At 44.3% G+C, this 22,958-nt stretch overlaps 2 protein-coding genes across 11 annotated transcripts in view; one reads left to right on the top strand and one right to left on the bottom strand.

Annotated features, from left to right (window-relative positions):
• Window positions 1-22,958, bottom strand: part of LOC136337775 (3-oxoacyl-[acyl-carrier-protein] reductase) — a 115,353-nt gene that overhangs the window by 26,662 nt on the left and 65,733 nt on the right. The window lies entirely within an intron of this gene.
• PALLD (palladin, cytoskeletal associated protein) overlaps window positions 1-22,958 on the top strand; it is a 583,598-nt gene that overhangs the window by 531,213 nt on the left and 29,427 nt on the right. For all 10 annotated transcript variants that reach the window (XM_066279499.1, XM_066279463.1, XM_066279472.1 and 7 more), the window contains 2 exons: window positions 11,185-11,862; window positions 20,852-20,987. In XM_066279499.1, coding sequence (XP_066135596.1) covers window positions 11,185-11,862; window positions 20,852-20,987 — 814 coding nt within the window. The remainder of the gene's footprint in view (window positions 1-11,184; window positions 11,863-20,851; window positions 20,988-22,958) is intronic.

Genomic DNA, 22,958 nt, shown 5'->3' with positions numbered 1-22,958 from the left:
AGGGATTCTGTTTTAAACACACTGAGTTTGACGTAGGAATATAATAGAATTGGAATTCAAGGCTGAGTGAGGTCTGGGTTAGAGACAGAGATCGGGGAGTGAGGGTGATGCAGTTGACTCCTTGTACCAAAAGCAGGTAAAGAAAGTTTCTTTATCCAGTCATCTATTGATGGGCTTTTTGGTTGTTTCCATGTCCTGGCCACTGTGAACAATGCTGCAATGAACATGGGGCTGCATGTGTCTACGTATCAATGTTTCTGAGTTTTTGGAGTATATACCCAGTAGAGGGATTGCTGGGTCATAAGGTAGTTCTATTTTCAGTTTTTTGAGGAACCACCATACTTTCTTCCATAATGGTTGTACTACTTTACATTCCCACCAACAGTGGATGAGGGTTCCTTTTTCTCCACAGCCTCTCCAACATTTGCTATTACCTGTCTTGTTAATAATAGCTAATCTAACAGGTGTGAGGTGGTATCTCATTGCAGTTTTGATTTGCATTTCTCTAATAACTAAAGAAGATGAGCATCTTTTCATATATCTGTTGGCCATTTGTACTTCCTCCTGGGAGAAGTGTCTGTTCATGTCCTCTTCCCATTTTTTTATTGGATTGTTTGTTTGTTTGTTGTTGAGTTTTATGAGTTCTTTGCAGAGCGTTGCCCCTGGTGGGCATGCTGGGTGGATCCCGGTCGGGCGCATGCAGGAGTCTGTCTGACTACCTCCCCATTTCCAACTTCAGAAAAATACAAAAAAATAAATAAATAATAATAGGTGATGCAAAACGCCTCAACATGTCACATTAGTTTTTTTGTTAATTTGTTGTACTAAATTACTTACATTTATTCATAAACAAATTACATAATAAAACTCTGTTTACTTAAAAAAAAAAAAAAAAAGGAAGTTTCTATTTCAATGGGACGTCTATAGTTAGAGAGCTGGCAGAGGACCCGTGAGGGAGCGGGGGCACAATGTCAGGCAAGAGAAGAGGAATGGGTGTGTTATGTTAGTGGTGGCAGGGAGAAGTGTTTCCAGAAAGGAGAGTGGGAGCTCACGTTGTCAGGCTGCAAAGGGAGCGAGAAGGAGGGCAGAGAAGGGACCGGGGCGGCTGGGTTACAGGTGGTTAGAACAGCATGACCCTATCCTTCTGTCAAACAAAATACCTTAAATTAATTTTTAGAAAGTGTATAAAATCAAGCCAAAGGACACAAAAAGGTTTTATGGTGGAAAGAGGGTGGAAAGCCAGTAGCCACGGCCACCATCACAGCTGCCTGGCCCATGCAGGTTCTCATTTGATTCGGACAGAAGGTAATGAAACAATGGAGCCAAGAACTGGTGGGCCATTAGCTTTAATCCTAACTTGCACCCAGAGGGCAAGAAATACACACAGTGGGAAAACACTTCCCTTTCCATTCAGGGCTCCCAAAGCCACTGGCTTATCCAAGTTTCCTAGAATCAAAGGTTTCTACCTCACCAGCCTTATTCACCTCTGTTCCCCATCTCCTTCTCTCTGTACAAACTCTGCACAAACTGGCTTCTCCCTCAGCACTCCACTATCTTATCTGCTTCTCCTCTCCTCCAGCATGGGCTCCTCCTAGAATGTAATCACTCTTCTCCCGGAACAACGGGAACTCTCTTCCTTTTAAAACCTTTTGGCGCGAAAGCCCTCCCCTGACACATATTAACGTAATCACGCCCATCCCAAGCAAGAAGGACAACTAATATCATCACCTGGGCAACGGGCTTCCATGTGGGCAGTGCCATCTATAACAAAGTGAGTGTAATATATTTTATCTGCTCGACAGAGGGGAAAGGTTTATTAACAGAACAGTGGCGACTGAGCCTCTGGAACAGTTCACATGCTTCTCTAAGGGAATGTTATAGCAGAACCACATCCCACCAATTCCCGTAGGAACTGTTTAGAGACACATACCATCCAAAAGCTGTTTTTCTAAGTTTCTGGACAGAACTTATCTACAGGTGTATCTCTCTTAAGAAAAAAAATTGCAACTAATGTTAACCAATTAGGTCATGATTATTCACAGTATAAAAGTATTTCCACCCCCTCCAAATGGTTTTCTTTTTTATAAGATTTACTGTGGAATTATTTTAGTTTGCCTCTCCAATGCCTTTAAAATCTATTTTTATTTACCAAGTGTAAAGCCAGAAGCCAAGGCCAAGGCCACCACTATCAAAGCAGCCCGGCCCATGCTGGTTCACATTGGATTCGGACAGTCGATAAAGAAACAACGGAGCCAAAAGCTGATGGGCCATAGTCTTTAATTCTAGTTTGCACCCGGCGGGCAAGTAAAAATACACACTGGGCTCCAAAACCCAGTCACATTCAGTGCTCACAAAGCCACTGACTTATCCGAGTTTCCTAGAATCAAAGGTTTCTAGCTCACCAGACTTATTCACCTCTGTTCCCCATCTCCTTCCTTATCCCAAATACAAACTCTACACAAACTGGCATCTCACTCAGCACTCCACCATCTTGGCTGCTTCTCCTGGCCTCCTCCACATGGCTTTACTCTGCTCTCCTCTGCTCTCTCTTCTAATGATAATCTCAGGAACCAAGAGCGCCAGCTCCAGTTCTACCCCTATTTTATAGTGTAGATTCAAAACTCTTAATCCAATATACAAAATAGAGAAGTCTCTAATACAAAGTCACTTTCTGAGGCATGATTGGATTGTACCGCCCCACATCAAAAAGGGTGGGAAAGGCTTAATCCCAAAACCAAGCCCCAGGCTACAAGGATTCTCAACACACATTAATATCACCTGGGCGACGGCCTCCATCTTTAACAAAGTGAGCATAATACATTTTATCTGCCCAACACCAAGAAAGAAAAAAACAATGTATTTGTTTTTCAAAAATAGTTGAAAAAGATGTGTAAATAGCATATGTACAAAATCGATATATATGAATAGACATCACACTTGGACTTGATTATAGTTGTTTACAGGTTCCTTCAAAATCAGTGTCTTTGTAATGTCTAAATGTTACTGGAATAAAGAGAAAGGATCAGAAAATCTGAAAATTTATTAGGACCTCACAGATGAGGTCATTTTAAAGTAAAGAAATTGAGCTGCAAAGAAGATAAGGGAATTATCCAAAGTCATCAATAGCTAGTGGCCAAACAAGAGTTGAACTATTTGAACATTTCTCTAGATTGGTTGAATCTGTGTTGTAAATAACCTGAGTGGTGATGGCTTTATCTGTGCAAGGTGGCTGTATCCCCTTAGGACAAAAGCAGCTTGTGGCCCCAAGGGTTGTTTAGCTTGGTGGAGCAGCTAGTTTTGTACTTTACAGAAATCTGGGAATTTTAACAAAATTCAACAGTATTTATTGAACATCTTACAGGTGAACAGAACAAACATGGAAGATAATATGTTTGAAAGGGATAGAAAAGAGAATGGCTACTGTATCTATTCTTTTAGTAAAATAAAGCCATTCGTTGACAAAGTATAGAATAAAGCTACTGGGTGAATAGGTAACTGCTGTTTCTTTTGAAAGATATGACACTTTGCCCCTAGTAATAATTCATTCTTACAAATACAAGCAACATGCCACTATTTTAGAAACACTCGATTCCGCAAACATGAACTTGATCAAACAGGATGACACAGGGATGGGACATGTCCCTCAATGATAAAATGAGAATCTGAGGAAACATTCACCAAGCAAAACCCTAAATATGCCAAATTCTTTATTTCATTGTAAGACTGAAAGTTGAGTGTCCACCCCTCAACCCCGATTCCTTAAAATCTCAGAGAAATGTTATGCTTGAGACAAAGTTCTCAATGCCTGTGTCTTGGCAGCTTCTCTGTGGTGTTCTCCTTAGAACCGAGGTCACTGGATTCACCTCCAGCACATTCATTCAGAAAAGGTTGGAGAACAGGTTTTACTTTTAAAATGTACTTTGTTAAGAATCAGTACCCAATAGTTTCAATAGGGAATAGTCCATATTCATTCCTTTTCATGTCCTTTCAATTGGCATAGTCTTTATAAGAATCGGCAGCTAATATCTTCCTGCTGTTTTCACCAGGCCATGTGGCAATAGAGACAAAGTTATTTAAGGCATGTAGCTGTGGTGTGGACTTGATGCTGCTGCAGACCCTGACCTCCCATCCTTCCCCCTCCCCCAGCAAAGGCTCTGGCTGAAACGTAGCAGTTCCAGGGCAGCTGGCTTCATTGGGCTTGTCCAGGCGGTCAGCAGCCTCGCAGCCTGTCCCTTATCAACGTACAGTTTATATTGGGAAACACGTCCTTTTCTTGCGGGGAGGGGCAGGCAGAAGCGCTTTGGATCTCCTCCTGCAGCATGTGCTGCCGCCTTCACAAGGCCAGATGACCATTCATCCCACAGAGAACTGGGCCGCCACCAGGAGCATCCTCTGCATCTGGGTAGTCAGCTGCAGGGTTCCAACCCGGACACACCGCTCCTCCGGGTCTTGACCTGTGTCCGAGCGCACATCCCCGGCCCCTCAGTCCTTCCTTCTTGTGCCGCATGAGAGACTCAGCCATCCTTGGATATTGCAGAGACTTTCCCAGGAGGATTAAGAATCGGTCAGCGATTGCTCCTTCTCTCCTGGTACACGGAATGACTTCACATAGAGATCAGCTTCATGTACTGAGACAGAAAGAGCGACTATGGTTCGGTAGCAGAGCCAAATGCAGTTTCTTGTTCTGCGTGGAAAAGACGAGCCCTTTCTAAAAGGGACTCGCGTCATGTGCGCATTTCACTCGGGCCACTTCTCCCTTCGGTCACGGTCGCGTAGGAACCCTCCCAGGTGATTCACTGCGCTCAGGCGCGGCTCTGTCTAGAGTCAGTGTGATTTACAAAAGGCTCAGAATGAATTCAAGATCAAAGAAGCAGTCTTTTGGAAAGAAACCTATGGCATTTTGCAATACATGTTAAACGCACATGCCCAAAGTGGTCAATTTTAATTTGATTTTAACATTCTCATGGTACTTTGTAGAAAATCCAAGTCTACCTCTGTCCTCTGCCCAGCCTTATGGGAAGGTACTTAGATTCATAGTTATTTGTGTGCCTATATATAACCTCCCTGAAACCCAATATAATCCATTCTCATTTGGCTTATATTAACCTATTTTTATTGTGTAAGTAATTGTTCTCAAGATTGTGATTTTTACGCCTTTTACTGAGGGGCAGTAATAACAGTCTAAACCAAGCAAGTTGTTAGAGATTGATTGTAACCAAGTGCACCCAGTTTCCATGACACGGGGCATAAATGGCAGTGTAGTAATAGAACATGGACAAGACAACTGAAGTCTGAATATCATAAAGTCGTAGGTAGAACTTTAGAGAGTAGCCCCTGGATGAAGCCCTTGTAGGGGTTTCATATTCTATAAGGTCTCTGAATTAACATATTGAGCTCTCTCATTCAGAAGATCCTGAACTAATCCCAGCCAGAAAGGAATATGTTGTGGGAACACAAAGCAGTTTATCCGCAAATCACTTAATTGCCTTCATTTGAAAATTCTTAAAATTCCCAGTCCATTGGGGCCCTCTGTGACAGGACTGCCCTGCTGACTACACCTGGTGAGCAGCACAGCAGGGTATAGAAGTTGCAGCCAAAATTACCACTGGTGTTGTCACTCATGGTGATGTGTCCGCCATATTAGTGTCAGTTTGGGTATTGCGAGGCTGCCTGCTGGCTTAGCGTCGTGAGGATGCTGACACGGCACAGCCCCTGCCTTCAGAGTGCTTATAAATAGCAGGACCAGAGGTGCTCCTGGTTCAGAGGGTACAGCACTGCCACTCTTCATCACGCAATAAAAAATAAAATACATAAACCAACAGCATACTTATTCTGAAAGCACAAATGTTTTCCAGCTTTGTGGTCCCCAGAGTGTCTCCAGACAGCTATAAATACTCCATCTCTATTTGTGTGAGCAGGGGATACATGACTTCTTGCCATCCAGACACTGCTCCAGAGAGACATACTGGGAATTTCCAATTTACATAAGTGTGTTGTCCAAAAGTTTACTTTCACATCCTTTATTTTGCACTTGGGCTGCTGGTCCCCAGAGAAAAAGTAATATAATATATAGCAGCAATGACTAACATTTTAATAAACCTTTTTTCTTTACCGAGCACTTTGGAGAGAATGATGCAGCTCAAGGCTTTGGAGCCAACCAGTCGCCCTTCTTCACCTCCAGGTTCTGCCCTTAGACAAGTTACTTGACCTCACTAACCTATAGGGAATTTAAAACACGGGGATAATAACACCAGCCCCGCCCCCGCCCAGGGTTGTATATGAGTCAGTGCAGGAACATGGTATAAGTGCTGTCCCTCATCTCCCACCCGAGGTACGAGCTGCGGCTGTGTGAGTGAGTGGAAGGGAGACAACAGCCCCCTTAGCTGGTCTGGCCACTCCCCCCACATCTGGTTCCCCATGTCCTCCTGTGCCACTGCTGTTGCCCTTGCCAGCTACTTGCAGGGGGACAGATGAGAATCCCCCGCAGTAAGTAGAATATTATTTTTTTAAACCTCCGTTTTGTAATAACCAGGATGGATGGGTTGTTCTCTTCTGCTGTGGGACATTTACTGAGCTCCTACTACGCAGCAGGCACTGTGCTCACTGAGTCCTCGCAATCGCCCCACGGTTAGGAGCTGGCAGAGTTGTGTTCCAAGCCAGTGCCCCCCACCTGCGAGTCTAGGCTTTTTCTCCTGCATCACCCCAAAGTGTGGCTGGTTACTTTCTCCAAGGCTGCTTTAATCTAGTGGCAGGAGAGATGACTGAACTAGAAAGTAAATCGGGTTCTGCATCTCTCTGTCAAACCCGAGTCTTTGCCCCATCTGACTGTGTGTAAAATTGTTCTTATTAAAAGCTGTGCCCCAACAAGGGGGTGCTGGATTTTCTGTAATGTAGAAGACTCCATTGAGTTAGTGTTTACAGATTTCCTTCCTGGGCTGCCAAGATCCTCTCATGGCTGCCCCATTTCACCCTAGAAAGAATCGAGATTGAAGTTAAATATTCATATATATATATATATATATATATATATATATATATATGGTCTACCGGAAAGTTCCGTCCATTTTTGGAATAAAACAAAATACAAATTTTTCTTACCATCAATAAACTTTATTAAATAATATATTTCCACACCAATCCTATCTTCTGAATATGGTCCGAAATTATTTGCTGAGCTGAATTAAGCCTTTCTGCAATCTCCGACGTTGTCAGAAAAGGATCTTGCTCCAACATGGTCTTAATAACATCATCATCGATCAAAGATGGTCGCCCAGAACGTAGCTTATCAGAAAGGTCGAAATCACCTGTTTCGAATTTTTCGAACCATCTTCTGCATGTTCTATCAGAAACTGTACCTTCACTAAACACTTTCACTAAATTTCTACATGCTTCTGTAGCATTTCTTCCTTGTTGAAATTTGTATACAATACAGTGGCGTAAATGAACTTTATCAGTAGCCATGGGTACACTATCGCTTCACACATAAGACTGACGTGAATCAACTTTGTTTTAGTTAATTTGCTATGTCAGTATGTATACATTAAGTGATAAAAATAGAGAGGTACACATGCGCCAAATAAACATGTGCTTGTGTGTCAAAACTTGTGATAGAAATTGACAGAACTTTCCGGTAGACCATATATATATATATTTTTTTTTTTTTAAGTCATAAAAGGGGAGACAGACTCCCACATGTACCCCTACCAGGATCCACCTAGCAACCCAGTCTAGGGCTGATGCTTGAATCAATCAATGCTTGAATCAGCGCCTGAGGCTGATGCTCAAACCATTCAGTCCACTGACTGAGACAGGAAGAGAGAGAGAAGGGGAAGAGGGAGGGGAGAGAAGCAGAGGGTCACTTCTCATGTGTGCCCTGACTGGGGATTGACCCAAGACGTCCACACATCGAGCAGATACTCTGTCCACTGAGATAACTGGGCAGGCCCTCATAAGTATATTATTAAAAGGCCCTGGTTGCTATGGCTACAAGAAGACATAAGAGTTAAATCCTTAGGAAGGAAAGATGATCACAGATTTTTAAAAAATCATATTGAAGGTCAGAGTTCCTTTTTACTTCTTTTTAAAAATTTGTTTCCAATTACAGTTGACATTCAATATTATATTACTTCAGGTATACAGCATAGTGGTTAGACATTCATATAACTTACGAAGCGATCCCACCACCCCTATAAAAGTCTGGTACTAAGTCAGGGTACTTTTATGTTGACATGTCTGATGTAGGGAAAGGAGCCAGGAACAGACTAGTCTAACCTGGCTTAGGCAGTTTAAGTTGCTCTGTGACCTTAAGCAAGTTATTGAAAATTCCTTTCCCATTTGTAAAAGGACTATGATAGGTGCATGACAAAAGCATATAGGCATCTCATTTCCTTAAGTATTGAGACCTTTAGAATCGAAGGAGGGGTGAGAGTAGGGAATTGCTCAGTTCTTTTGAATTGGGGGTGTGGTGGGGAGAAGGGAAACATGCTGGGCGGGGTGGGACCGAGCAGGTGTGCAAAACTGAGGGCTTGCAACTAGGGCTGTCTAGAACTCTGTCCGTTCGGTTTCATTTTAGTTCATTGGCAGAAACAAAAGTGGCAGCAGAAAAAAATGGGAAACCAGAAAAGTGATGAATTTTTATAATAAATAACTTAAATGGCTTCCAAAGGCCACAAGTAATCTTCCCTTTCTGGTATATTTCATTCCCATTGCCTTTGATCTCGGTAAAAATTAGCTTTTATTGAAAAAACTTAATGAGGACTGAGAAAACAACCTAGAATTGTGCATTTCATCATCTCAGAATCCAGATGTCAGGTCCATTTAATTCAAGTCTTTTTTAAATTATATTTTACACAGAAATCAAGTCAGACACTTGAAGATTCAAAATACCTGTTGTGCTCTCCCTTCTCCCATCCCTCCAATTCTCTGAATATTGTATTCTTCACCCAGTGCAGAATGGGGGGAGTGTAAAACCCTAGCCGACTTCCTCATTGCAGGATATACTAGTGGCCAAAACACTAGACTACCTATTCATTTCTTGTGAAATGCTACATTAACAATTTCTTGAACTGTCACTTATTACTATAAGCATCTCAACAGTTTTGAGCCCGCTTGAGTTAGCAAACTTGGTGGTTCCTTTTAATGCCTGATATGTAGGCTGGGCCTCATAAAGAAAGTTAGAACTGGTATCGTGGTGATCTGGGCTTTCCTGCTCTGACTTCTTTGAAGATTGGCTTCTCAGGAGCCTCTCCCTAATAATCCTGGGTAGAGGACTCCTCACCGCACATAGAGTATGATATGATGTTTGTAGCAGTCTTGCCAGAGCGTTTACACAGCTATTTGCTGATTCCAGACCAAGCTTAAAATATCTTAAAACACAGCTGAGGCTCTGGCTGCTGGGAGCCCAGGCTGGCCCAGAGTAGGGGCACAGTGGCTTTGAGGAAGGACCACACAGACCACTCCCAGCCCAGGTGCACAGGGTAGGTGACACGTTGATGATGAACATTCCAGGAATAGGATGCGTTTTGCCATAGCTAGGGAACAAGCAGCCGATGGTGGAAGCAGGAGATCAGAATAGGGTATTTGGGGATTCAGGATGAGAACACTGGATGATGGCTTTTAAAGCTGGTGGGTGGTTTTATGAGTTCTATTCCTGGGCCAGTTCTAAACACATGAGCACAGGAGCACATGTGCTGACAGTCTTCCCAAAACCACACAGACATCTGGGACTTCGGCATCCTGGTGAATTCCAGCACTAGCGTGAATGCTTTTAGAATGTTAAGGGTAAGTTCCATCGGACCCCACAGAGTTCTTTGGTGTTGAAATAAATCTTTGATGCTCTGTACAGATTAAGCATATAGAACCATCTTCTTTTTATCCTTTTCAGTTCCCAAAAAAGTGTTCCTTGCTCTGTCTTTTCGTGGATTTAAGTATAGTCACTTTACTAGGGAATCACAGAAGCGAACAGAAGACGCAGAAAGGAATTTTAGAACTTTTTTGCTGGTGCTCCCACAGCAAATGATACTTGGTTACAAACCTACCAGTAAATCTTGTTTCTCATCTTCACCAGCGGCTTTAGTTCCCGTTATTGTTTTGAATGTAAAAGAACCTCATTTTGAAGATTCAATACCTATGGATAAGGCAGATTTTGAGTTTTTGTTACTTAGTCTTAATAGGTTTAAAGCTGGGGGCATAGCATTGTCTATTATTCATGGAATCGGTCCTGGTTTATGTGCCTGTTATAGTGCCACCTTCTGTTGAATTTTCTTTTGACAGCCGCTGGTCACTATCCTGCTGTAAATAAAGGAAAACATGTAAAATTCAGTCAAATGGGAAAGCTCCTGAATAAAATAAAGTAAAATTTTAGCTGTTAAAATGAAAAATTCACTTCATTTAAAATTTTAATTCAAAAATTAAATTCAGTCTTTTCATGATGGAAAATACTTGGGGAATTAAAACTGCCTTATTATAAAATTAATAATTTGTTATTGCTTATTAAACACCCCCACATTAAAGATAGATATTATTTACATGTGTTTTAGATATGGAACAAAATACCAGTATCAATATTTATTAAGGTTTGTATGAAAAATTGGCATTTCAGGTTCCTACTAAAATTTCATGTACAGTAAAACTTGCGTATTTATTTTAGAGAATGAATGCAGAAATGGAAGTGGAGCTTACCTCCAAAATCAGCCTGTGGTGTTTATTGAAGGCCGCGTTGACAGCTTTGAAGTCAGCAAACAGGACTAGCCTAAGTCTGCCAAAAATAACTCAAATCAAGTGTGTTTTTTTCTTTCAACTTTCTCATTCTGATAGAGTTCTTTTTCCAAAAATTGGCTACAAAGGAGAGGACTGAGAGACTCATGTCAAAAGTTTTTCTTTCAATACTTTTGGTTCTATGAAAATGAAATACAGCTCCTGGACGTCAGACAAAATTTCCATCACGATTTGTAAACTGGTTTGAATCGTCGTAGGTAAACCTTAGACTTTGAGCTCACAGATCGCACTGAGCTGACATTGCACCTTGTCCAGAATGAACTGGACACTCTGCAGGCCAATCACTCATGGCTTCCTCACCGGGTAGTGTGCCCGCATGGGGACTGATGTCCACAACTTAACCTCGCAGCAAGTGAGCGTTCCTTCTGGTTCCCTCCCTGATCCTGTCGCTTTTCTCTGTCTTCCCAGGGACCCCCTGAAAATCCAGCAGCTGCAGAACCAAATCCGCCTGGAGCAGGAGGCCAGCTTGCGGCACCCCACGACCAGCACCCCACGCAGCGCGCCCGCCTCGCCGCCCTTCCCGCCGCCGCCCGCCTTGCCGGAGCTCGCCGCCTGCACCTCGCCCGCGGCCCCGGAGCCCATGAGCACGCTCGCCTCCCGCGCCGCCCCCACCATGCAGTCCTCCGGCTCCTTCAACTACGCGCGCCCCAAGCAGTTCATCGCCGCGCAGAACCTTGGCCCCGCGTCCAGCCAGGGCACGCCGGCCTCCAGCCCCAGCTCTTCCAGCCTCCCGTCGCCCATGTCCCCAACACCGAAGCATTTTGGCCGCGCGCCCGCGCCACCCTTCGCGCAGCCCTTCGGCGCTGAGGCCGAGGCCCCGTGGTGCCCATCCTCGCCGTCACCCCCGCCGCCCCCGCCCCCAGTCTTCAGCCCTACTACGGCCTTCCCGGTGCCCGACGTGTTCCCGCTGCCTCCGCCGCCACCGCCGCTCCCGAGCTCGGCCCCCGGCTCCCACTGCGCCTCCCCCGCCGGCCGCTTCGGCCACAGCCAGACACCCGCAGCCTTCCTCAGCGCCCTCCTGCCCTCGCAGCAGCCGCCACCTGTCGCTGTCAACTCCCTGGGCCTGCCCAAGGGCGTCACCCCCGCGTGAGTGACAGCCACACCCTCTCCCGCCTCAGGTCACCTTGCCCCTTCTTCACACACCCATCCAAGTGCGCCTGTTGACCATTGTAACACTTTTACATACTTCCCTTCATCTAGTTTTTAAATTCTTATCACAACAACTCTACCAAGAAGCTCTTTCCTAGCTGCCTTACCATGACTAAGGTCAACACTTTTTGTTCTGCATAAATAATACCCGACTTTCTCAGGAACTATCCAAAATCTCAGCAGTTCTCTTAATTTTGATGATAGTGGTGCCAGCTACCTTTTACTGAGGGTAGTGCTAGGCAGTTCACTTTCGTTCTCTTGTTTGGTGCATTTCTGAGAGAGATGATTGCCTCACCTATAGCTGAGGATTCCAGTAGTCAAGCGATTTTGCCCACGGTCACATAGCTACCAAACTGAGATTTGAATCCACGCCTGTGTGACTCCAAATCCGTGCTCATATCACCGAACTACATCTCTTCATACTTCCGATCAATAGCACAATAGAGATGGTGGGGCACTCAATGTTTCTGAACTATCTAAATTAACCAAAGTAAGAAGACTTCCCAGTTATGTAGTGATTGGGGAAAACATGTCAGTGTCTTTAAGTTGTTGATGCAAACAAGTGAGGGCGTGTGCCAGCTAGTGAAGAAGTGATGGTGCCAGTTCTGCGCCCAGCCACCAGTGATCTCTTAGGAGGTGATATGATCCTCTGTTTCTCTATTTGAATGTTATCTAATACCTATCTTTCCTTATGCCTTGATGATGTGCAGCTCTCTGAAATCTTAAAATAGAAAATCAATGAGGATAATTAAGATAACATCTATAAAAGTACAGTAAAGCCTTCCAAAGCAACATTGTACAGGTGTTTGGCATGTCTTGTTGAAGAATGAATTGTGTAAAAGTTAGCACATAACTCATTTTACTAGTGAGTTCAGAAGTATGTGCTAGCAGAGGTCAAGACAGCTCCCCTATCTCACCTCGTCCTGTCGAAATCCTACTTAAGAGTTTGCCAGAATCCCAATATTGTTCACAGAGAAAAGAAGGAAACCCTAATAAATGATAAAAATGAGAAGACCTTAGAATTCAGGTTATTCTCACTTATGTAGAGAAGTTTTCTATTCTCGGATTTACTAGCGCCTCCTGAGAATGAGCATTGCTGTGTTTGACTTTGACAAGGTGTGTCAAAGCGCTTCAGTTAGCAAAGCTTTGTTTTGTCAGGCACTTTCTAAAAGGTTGATTAGATGAATCTGAGTTTGGAACCTTGCTCCTCAAGTCTTTCTTGGAAAAAGTTCAGTCAATTGAATACATAAACGTGGATTAAAGGAAAGGGTCTGTATAGTAATGATGTGATAATGGGCTTGTATTGAAAGTTGAGTCAGTCACATTGCCTGAGAAAATCTTTCTCTTTTCTCCCGTTTTTTCCCTGAGTCTTTATTTGGCTGCTAGGAAATGAAGGATTATCTTGCTACAAAGACGCTGTTAGCTTTAAAAGGTGGGAATTTGTTGCATGACACTTTTTTACCCTCTCTTACTATGAAATGGTACCAAATCTTGCTTCCCAAGAAGATAAGTACTATGTAAATATTTTAATAATCGTCATAAAAGATTTGGTCAAAGATCAGTCTGTCAAAGGCGTTGGGTGGTCATGCCTTTTATCATCCTAAGTAGAAACAATGGTTTATTCTGATCTTGAACTTTGAAATTCTCTTAAGAAGATAAGCAGTTTTAAGAGCTTACTTGAAGTAACAAGCACTTGATAGATAGCATCTATCACAGATACTCATCTAATGAAGTCAAAGTATTTCATAATTGTTACCGCAAGCTCCTGCCATTTCTTTAAAGTTAATGGAGAAGTCATGCTGCTTGTGTGGCTATCCATAACTGTACCCAAAGATACTCAGGTGCTGTGACACCAAAGATGAGTGGCAATACCAGGCAGCAGGCTTCTAGCTCTTTGCCAGCCTAATGAGCCACCATTATGTGCTTATCCTTTATCTTCAAGAATTTTTCCTATTGCTAAACCACACACTTGAATTCTTTCTTGGAGTTTGATACATGTAATTGTAGAACGTTTTTTCCTCTGGCATAAGGTGGGATCCCTCGTTTGCATTCTGAATTAAAAACTAAAAGGTAGCTATTTACAGATCATAATAATCCACATAATTTGCCAAAGTCTGAGAGTCCCTGTCAGGGCTGCCATGACTAATTGGCATCCTTGCACTTGGAGGAACTGCCAAATTCTTGTTGAGTCTTTTAAATTACTTTCATTTACACTTCACTGGTTAGTTCTGGCCAGTATGACAGCAAATTCAGTTTCACTTGTGTTATTTCTCTAATTGGATGGTTCTGCCATATGTCAAGTTTCGGTAAATAGATTGATTACACATGACTCAGCAAAAGTAGAAATATATTAGGCTGTGTTTTTTTTTGTTTTGTTTTGCCTGTTTTGTATTACCAAAATCTCAAGTATACATTTCAGAGGTTTTCTTCATCATCAGTTGCATACTAGCTGTTTTAGACTATTTGCATGTCCAGCATTGTCCTTATTAAAGAATAGGTTGGTTATTTACTAACTTTCTAAATAGTCTGTGGAGATAAGGTTCTGTTTCTCAAATGTCTGGGTAGCAGAGGTCAAGGCAGGGAGCAAAGGCCATGGAAGCCGGTGAAAAACCACAGTCAGAAGACAAATGGCAGTGAGAAGCCTAGAAGTGGCAGTACTCGGTTTTTAGCTGATTGCGATTTGGAGAACACCAGCACACGGAGTTCCTCTAATGCCTTCCTGTCTTCAGACTGCTGCATTCTTCCCCAAGGTTACTGGGTTGCTAGCAGAGAAAATACCACCCTTCTCAAAGCTGCTGACAGGTACACATGTTAAGGTGACGAAATCTTTCAGACGGAGGTAGCAAGGAGAACATGCCTTAGAAATCTGTTTGCACTTTTATAAAATGAATGTATCCTACTCCCCTCGCAATTGCTGATAGTTTTACAGCTTCCAATGCTGTTATAACCCTGTTCTACACACCACAGTAAGTCAGCCTTAAGAGATGGTGGGAATTCAAGGGTCGACAATGCCACCTGAAGACAGGGCAGCCGCTCTGTCTGTGCTGCTGTCTGCGTGGCTGTACCAGGCTCAAGGTGAATCAGATCAAATCCATCCCCAAGAACCACACTGGCACTGACTGCACTGGATTGTTTGCCCACCTTGACGTTCCTGGAATCTGTTCTCATGAGGGGGTGCCTCATAGCCAAAGTGCTACCATATTGCATACTCTCCTTTGCCTCTCTGACAGAAGTAGGGCTGTGGTTGGAACTGTTGCCCCGCGTTTGTCAAAGTAAAAGCATGTCACAATAAGAGCTTGTATACACATGTCTTCATGGGAGCTTTTTTCCTGTAGGCACTCAGCTCTTTATAGACATTACCTCATTGTCCCTCTTTCTCCCTGATTTATAAGAAACAGGTTGGGGGAAAACTGTCCGCATTCAAGGTGAGAGGCCCCAAAAGGTGAAGGGATTTCCCAGGGTTCTGGAATAAGTTTGAGCAAGGGGGGGTTCATTAGATCTAAGGACTTACCCCGGTTTATCTCAAATCAGATGCCTGATATTTCTTAACTAAAGAAAACCACTGCTGAGCAGCAAAACAAAATCCCCTGAGTCTTAAGGAACAGTCTGTGAGCAGATTCAGATGTACTTCAGTTTTCCAGTCGAGGCAGTGGTTAGATAGGAAGAGAAAAGACAGAAGCTACACTGGACTTTGCAGACATTATCTCACGGTTCCTGTCTCTCCTGTCCTGCAGGAAACAGGTGCACCGGGCCTTGTCGTTCCCCATTAGAAGCAGAGGCCTGAGGGGGTTGGGGCCTATCCCAGGGTTATGTCATTGGGCTCATTAGGGTCCCATGTCTTAGAGGATTCTACACAAAATTGCATCCAATTCTGGGCAAGTATTTCCCGGCAAATTGGTAGGAGATGTCTCAGGGTCTGCTGTTACTAGTGACAGTTTTGTTGAAATATCTGCCCCAGGAGCAGCTGAGAATGTGTGTTTGTTCTTTAGAGAACCCAAAAGGTAATGTGAAGAGCAATTAATATTAGTATAAAGTGAAATGTTTTCCTTAAGTATAAGTTTGAGGTATTCACTGTACTCCTAACAACTTTGGCTTTTGATATATAAAAAAAATCAGTTTGTGTATCTTGGGCTCTTTTATATATTAATTCATATATTACATTCTTGAATATGAGGGATAACGAAATGCCAACATGTTTATGATTTTGCTCACTCTGGAATGTTGTGGAATTTTGTTTCCATTAAATATCACTGACTCTGAGAGGACTCCTAGTAGTTAAAAAAATTTCTCTCTTTCCTAGACAGGCTCATGACCTCTTAAATCAATATTGTACTCTGGAGATTTGAGTTCCTGAAATATCCTGACCGAATTGACCTAGAAGAGTATATCAAGGGGAGGATGCTCTTAACATTATTCAGTAGCCAAGGGAAGAAGGAAAAAACTTAAAAACCTTCTGGGATTTGGTGTGGTTGAATCTGGAATGTGCTACCTTCCAGATGCTGGTGAATATGCTTGAGATGTTTGTACCCCCAGCTGCATGAGCATTTTGCAATGGTGAGTGACTTATCGTTGCAACTGGAGGACAGATCAGTAGTGTTTGCTGTGCACTCAGGCAGTGTAGACACTGAAGTGTCTAGTGTAGGAGGCTTGTATGTCTTGTTTGCTGGTGTGGGTTTTTGTGAAGAGTGCTGGTTTGGGTACAGTTTACTCTGAAGCAGCATTTTTTTAAGCGTACAAATCATCCCTTTGTCACCACTCTTCATTTCCTAACGAGGTGTTGCTCTTCATTTAGCAAGTGCCTTGCGGGGGAGCAGACCACAACCATTTTACATTAAACACCAACCCAGGATTAGTTTTCTAGGTAAACAAACCCAGTGACCGCAAACCTGTAACTACTTCTCTTTCCTGGTGCCTCACCCTCCCAGACTCCATTTTGGTTTCGAGCCCTAACCTGATAGACTGGCTTAACGCTCTACGCAATTTTTAACACAGCTTCCTAAAGCATCTTCTGAATTCCATCATCCAATGAGATGCTCTCTGAAAAAAAGTGCAGGCTCTGCATTAAAACTAGTCTGAGAAACATTGTGACCTGGACCTCCTGCACCTCCTTCCACAAGGCTCGCGATGCCCTACGGACCCTGCCAGGCTCATCCTGGCCACAGGACCTTTGTACTGCCCAGCTCTCCCATAGGGCCTTACACCGCTGCCATCTTCCTGTCACTTGGGCCCTGGCTGTAGTGTCAGCCCTCAGAACTGTGATTATCTGTGCTAATATGGTCACCTACTCACACACCTGTCACTTCTCAGCTCTCACCACCTTCTTCCATCCGTTCTCTCTCTCCTTGTCCGAGTATGGTATATTGTCTTAGTTTTGTTCTAAACCGTATTCCAGAACATAGTTGAGCACTGAAAAGCCCGTTAGTACAGGCTATTTCCACATTTTTGGAAACTCTGGTCAAGAGTTCTTGGCGTCTTTTCTTACCTCCTTGCCCTCTTCCGTTCCATCCCCTCAGCAGCCCCGACTCTGGGTTCACTTCCGTGCGGATGGTTTCTGCTGGCCTGAGTGAGCTGTGTGTTACCTCGTGTGGTTTCCCCACTAATGCTGTGAGATACATGCTGCGAACACCCACAGTTTACGTTTGGCATAGGAGGAAGCCGAGGCACAGAGCCACTGGGTACTAACTCTAGCCACACAGCATTTAAGTGGCAAGCATAGAGGCCTCGACCTCTCTGCCGTGAGTCATGCTGACTCCGAGTCCCCCTCTCCCCTCTACTGTCTCCATCCTCCTCATCTTGCCAGATCTTAGGTCCTGCCTCTTCCAGGGTCTCCTGCCGTCACCGCAGCCGGCGTCTGTCTGCATCTCTCCTGCTCCCACCGCACCTAGAATTGCTCAGCTGGTCCCTCCATTCTTCTCCACCTGATCAGTTACCTCTTGTGATCAAGCAGCATCCTCAGGCTCTGGCTCTTTTCTCCGTATTATGCAGAAGAGTGCCGAGATTGGACTGAGGAAGCTAGATGCTCAATAACCGTTTGTGAAATAACTGTCAGACATTTAAAACTCTTTTCAATTGATTGATTTTTATTCTCATGCTAACTGCTCAGAATCAAGAAAATATGTGTACCTTAAATACTTTAAGTAAAAGAAAATGAGGAAACAGGGATGAAGTACGTGCCCTCTAATGCCGATGATCTTCATACACTTAGGGGGGGCGGTCTGATGAAAGAAGAACAGTGTGATGTAATGGGGTTTCGTCTGGATCAAAGAGTTTTTACTGTCCTCTGAAGTGATAGAACACCTGGGGGAATGTCCTCTGTAGGTAACATCCCAGAGTGGTTCTCTTAGGCCCCTGGAAGAGGCAGGGGGACTGAGAAAGTGCTTTCTAAGCTGCAGGACTTGTTCAGTAGAAAATGGACAGGTGTTTGCTTGTTGAGAGGACTTCTGGCTGTCTTTTAAAACCCCAGTTCCCTGCTCCCTCGTGCGGTGACCTGTTCCGCCCGTTCACGCTCATCTGCGAGAGGACACAGCTCTGTGTCCGCCTGTGGGGACACGGCGAAGCCTCCGCCGCCCAGGCTGCACACCGTGACGCGGTTGTGCAACTGGTTCGTGCTGTCGGGTTTCCAGTACTGATGGGAACTGTGTGTTCCCTATAAAGCTGAGGGACAATGAGCTCGCTGTCTCTCATACTGTCTTGCAAGTGGCTTCCAAACCTAGCTCTGCTGGTTCTCAGAGGCAAGGCCATAGTCAAAACCAATGGCCATTTCCAAAATTGAGTAATTTTTTTAACTTGTTCTGAGCCTGACTTGTTACATGTGGTTTGATTTCACATGGCTTTGGCATAAATTTTCCTGCCTGAAAAGGGAAGGTAGAGAGAGGTCAGAGGTGGAGATGGACATCTGTCCATTCACTCACTCCACGAATGGATTTTTTGGGGGGGGTCTGCCATTTGACAAGCGCTGTGATTAACGCGAGAGGCATGGTGTAGGAGAGACAATTACACAGAATGTGTATAACGGTAACGTGTGGCAAGGTCATGAAGAAAATAAACGTGGTGCCATAGCTAATGAGGTGTTAGGGTCCTCCTCTCCAAGGAGACATGAAAGCCTGAAGGCTGGTGATGATGTCCCAAGAAAAAGAGCAAGGGAGAGAGGCTCCAGGCTTAGGAAAGTTGGCAGACTATGTACATTTTTGTTAAAGGGTACTAAAAATTAAGGTTATAAATCATAAGTCCTATGGCCCTTGCTATTAATATGTCTCAAGTTCATTGCCCAGCTCCTGAAAAATGAAAATCCCTTCCCAGTGAGCAGGGTGCAGACTTAAAAGTTGGACTAACCACTTTGACATTACAAGCACAGGATATCACAGTATTTTATTTCTTGAATTTGTTCCTCTAAAACCAATGTCTCACATCTTATTTAAACTTTGGGCAAATGACTAGTAAGAGGGCCCTGGAAGAGCTATCAGGTAGAATGTTTCCGCTGCAGGTAACCGAAGACTCAGCTACCAGATGAAATGTTCCACGTGGCAAGTGTGAGGCCAGGTAGTTCCCTGCTAGGTTAACAGTGTTCCCGGAACAAGCAGGGACCCAGGGTCCTCTTTCCAGGGTGTCATCTTAGGCATGTGTGGGCTCTCCCCTCGTGATCAGGGTGGTGCAGCCATTTCTGGTGTTACATCCTGACACAGTGGTAGCCGGGGAAAGCAGAGGGCAGTTCTTCCCGTGTGCTTGGAGAGGGCGATTTTTCACCGACCACCGCACACTCTCGCTCCCACCTCCACTGCCCCAGTCTCGTTGGACAGGGCTCCATCTCAGGCTCTGGCTAAACTATTTACTGTGCAGAGGATTGAGAACACTCAAATGGACTTAATCGCCTCTGAGTTTGGAAGGGGGTGGGGGTCTCCTTTTCTAAGCACATTGAAAGATGAGCCCTCAACAAAATCAGAGGGAGTTCAGCAAAGAGAAGGGAGGGGACAGGAGAAAAGCATGGCTGTTGGGAAGACCAGGAGAGGACCACAGGAGGCAGTGGTACAGGCGTTCCATTTCTCTCTCATCTTTACCCACAGCCTTGTGAGGGAAAAGGAAGAGAAATAGGAAGCAAATTGCTTAAGGCACCAACAGTGGTTGATTCTGCACCCACCAAACAGCTAGTGTCTCTGCTGCCTGGCTCATGTGCCTCAGGGTATTGTCACTGATCTTGGAGAAGAAGGTTCTGGCATGTCACCTGTCCTAAGAGCCCCAGGCTCTCCAGGTTTAGGAGGCTCAGGATACAGCAAGTATAACAGGACCGACAGACCTCCCAGCATCCTCTAGTATAAAACAGACCTGTCCTATAACAGTGGCCTCCCCTAGTCAAGTTAGAATAGAAGGGAAGGTAGCAAACTTAATATTTGCTTAGAGTGGGCTCAGCACTGTTGTGGAATAAATTGATTATGAAGGATCAGGAGTGAATTTATGAAAGTCTGAAAGAAATACGCTCTCTTTCAAATCCTCTCAACAGTCTGATGTGGTATATATTTTTATTCTTGTTCATAAGAAATGTTAAGAAACTAGCTGAAAGTCACAAACCTACTTACTTCAAGGCAGAGCCAGATTTTAAGCTGAGGCCTGATTAACACTTCACACCCTGTTTTCACTGTAAGTGGCCGCATCCCGAGGGCTGGGCGTTTACCTCACTTCTGAGGCACATTCCCCCCAGTGGTATTTGAACTTCCTCTGAAAACTGGTTCCAGTTAGTGTTACCTGAGCACCAAATCCAGCTTTCACAGTCCTTTCCATGATTAGTTGGAATAGAGGTAGCATAAAAACAATAAAAAACAAAAAGAGTGGGAAGAGACACGCTGACAGTGTACTCTTTGTTAGACTTGAATGTTTGACTTGGAGTTATATGGCTTGACAACTGACCATACCGCCTTGTGATATTGTCCTGCAGGGGGTTTCCAAAGAAAGCCAACAGAACTGCTCGGATAGCCTCTGATGAGGAGATTCAAGGCACAAAGGATGCTGTCATTCAAGACCTGGAACGGAAACTTCGCTTCAAGGAGGAGCTGCTGAACAACGGCCAGCCGGTACTGAGACGAGGGGGGCCCGAACTTGCCACGTTAGCTGCCTGCATCAGAGCTCGCCCCTCACTCCTCTGAGACTTAGGTTCTGAAGACTTGTCCACAGCATTGATTTTGTTAGCCCCGAATCTCAACAGCTTGCTCTGTATGAGGGCTTGAATCTGGGGTAAAGGGAGAAAGACAAATGGCTTCCTTCTGTTAGTCCTGAAACGACTCTTGGGAGTCAGGATAGCTCACTGGAGATGAAGGAGGAAGGGCTGATTTTAAGGCCTGGGGGAGAACAGATGAGGAACTGGGATGTTACAAAGAAAAAGGAGCAATTCCCACCACTGGATGGGGCTTGGGGAGGGCGGAGGTGTGCTCCGGAGATTGGTGTCTACCCAGAGCTGAATTGGAATTCAAGTACCCAGAGGAGAACTGTGGTTCTGTGGCATCTGCCGCTCCTAGACAGAAATACAAAAAAATACACATACACACACACACACACACACACACACACACATGGTTTTTCTCCATTGGACTTAAATGTTTCCTCATTAGTTGGTTTGTTTTTTTGTTTACTGACCCTTTGCTAATCCATCAGAATGTTTTAAGGGGACAGAAAAGCAAGGCTAGCAAATAAGATTTCCCAGGTGAAGGAAAGGAGCCTTTGTGTGGCTTTATTATGGAATTAGCACCAGGAAAATTTGCTTGGCTCTTAAGGACAGGAAGAAAAGGGCCTCTTTGTGTAAAATCCCCTCTCAGACACCTTTTTAAAAATAGACAGCTCTCTATGCTGATTGTTTTCTAGGAATTTTAATTATCAAGCATTGAAATAGAAATGTGAGAAAAGGCCAAGTTTGATGAGAAAGGTAGGGAATGGAGGAGGGGTGTTGAATGCTAATTTTAATTATTAGGGCGTCCTAATCTGAGTTCGGGAAGATTAAAATTCTAATGAGAGCTTGTGTTAGTTATTCATGTCCCTGAGAATAGAACACTTTCACGAAGGGAAAATGTTTTCTCCCTGAAATGAGTGATTACAAGTGTGTATATATGCACATACTCTTGCAAGTTTTCTCTGGTTCTGTCCACTAAAGCTTTTGAAAAATTAGAACAAGTGCTTACGGGAACTCTTTCAGGCCAGGTAAGGAAACACATCTCTCCAGTTTGTTGTCTCTATTCCTTTGTTTAAATATTCCTTATGGGCCCTGGCCGGTTGGCTCAGCGGTAGAGCGTCGGCCTGGCGTGCGGGGGACCCGGGTTCGATTCCCGGCCAGGGCACATAGGAGAAGCGCCCATTTGCTTCTTCACCCCCCCCCCTTCCTCTCTGTCTCTCTCTTTCCCTCCCGCAGCCAAGGCTCCATTGGAGCAAAGATGGCCCGGGCGCTGGGGATGGCTCCTTGGCCTCTGCCCCAGGCACTAGAGTGGCTCTGGTCGCGGCCGAGCGACGCCCCGGAGGGGCAGAGCATCGCCCCCTGGTGGGCAGAGCGTCGCCCCTGGTGGGCGTGCCGGGTGGATCCTGGTCGGGCGCATGCTGGAGTCTGTCTCTCCCCGTTTGCAGCTTCAGAAAAAAAAAAAATTCCTTATGGACTAAAATTCTCTTGGTTAAAGTAAGACTTCTCTAATCTATTATAGTATACTATATGTATTATATGTACATAATATTTTTATCTATCTGTTAGGTACTATATATATATATATATAATATATTTCACAGTGAATGACATTCACAATAAGTTCCACTGGAGAGTTTAAAAGGACAAGAAAAGTAAGGTTTCCATTTTTTAGAAAATGGGCCTTCAAACAACCTTTTTATAGTGTTGCCTATTATTCTGTTACTTCTTTTGGCTTCCAAGGACAGGCTTGTGTATCCACATGGCATGGTGCTTAGAAACAAAGCTATAAAGTCAGTGCAGCTTCTAGTGGTACAAGTGCATGCTGGTGAAGGACTAGACATCAAAATGGTATTTTTGGCCTGACCAGGCAGTGGCGCAGTGA

Source organism: Saccopteryx bilineata, chromosome 1 (genome assembly GCF_036850765.1).
Source record: "Saccopteryx bilineata isolate mSacBil1 chromosome 1, mSacBil1_pri_phased_curated, whole genome shotgun sequence".
In the NCBI taxonomy this organism is placed as follows: domain Eukaryota; kingdom Metazoa; phylum Chordata; class Mammalia; order Chiroptera; family Emballonuridae; genus Saccopteryx; species Saccopteryx bilineata.
Note: the sequence above shows the minus strand (reverse complement) of the source record. Positions and strands in the feature narration are given on the sequence as shown.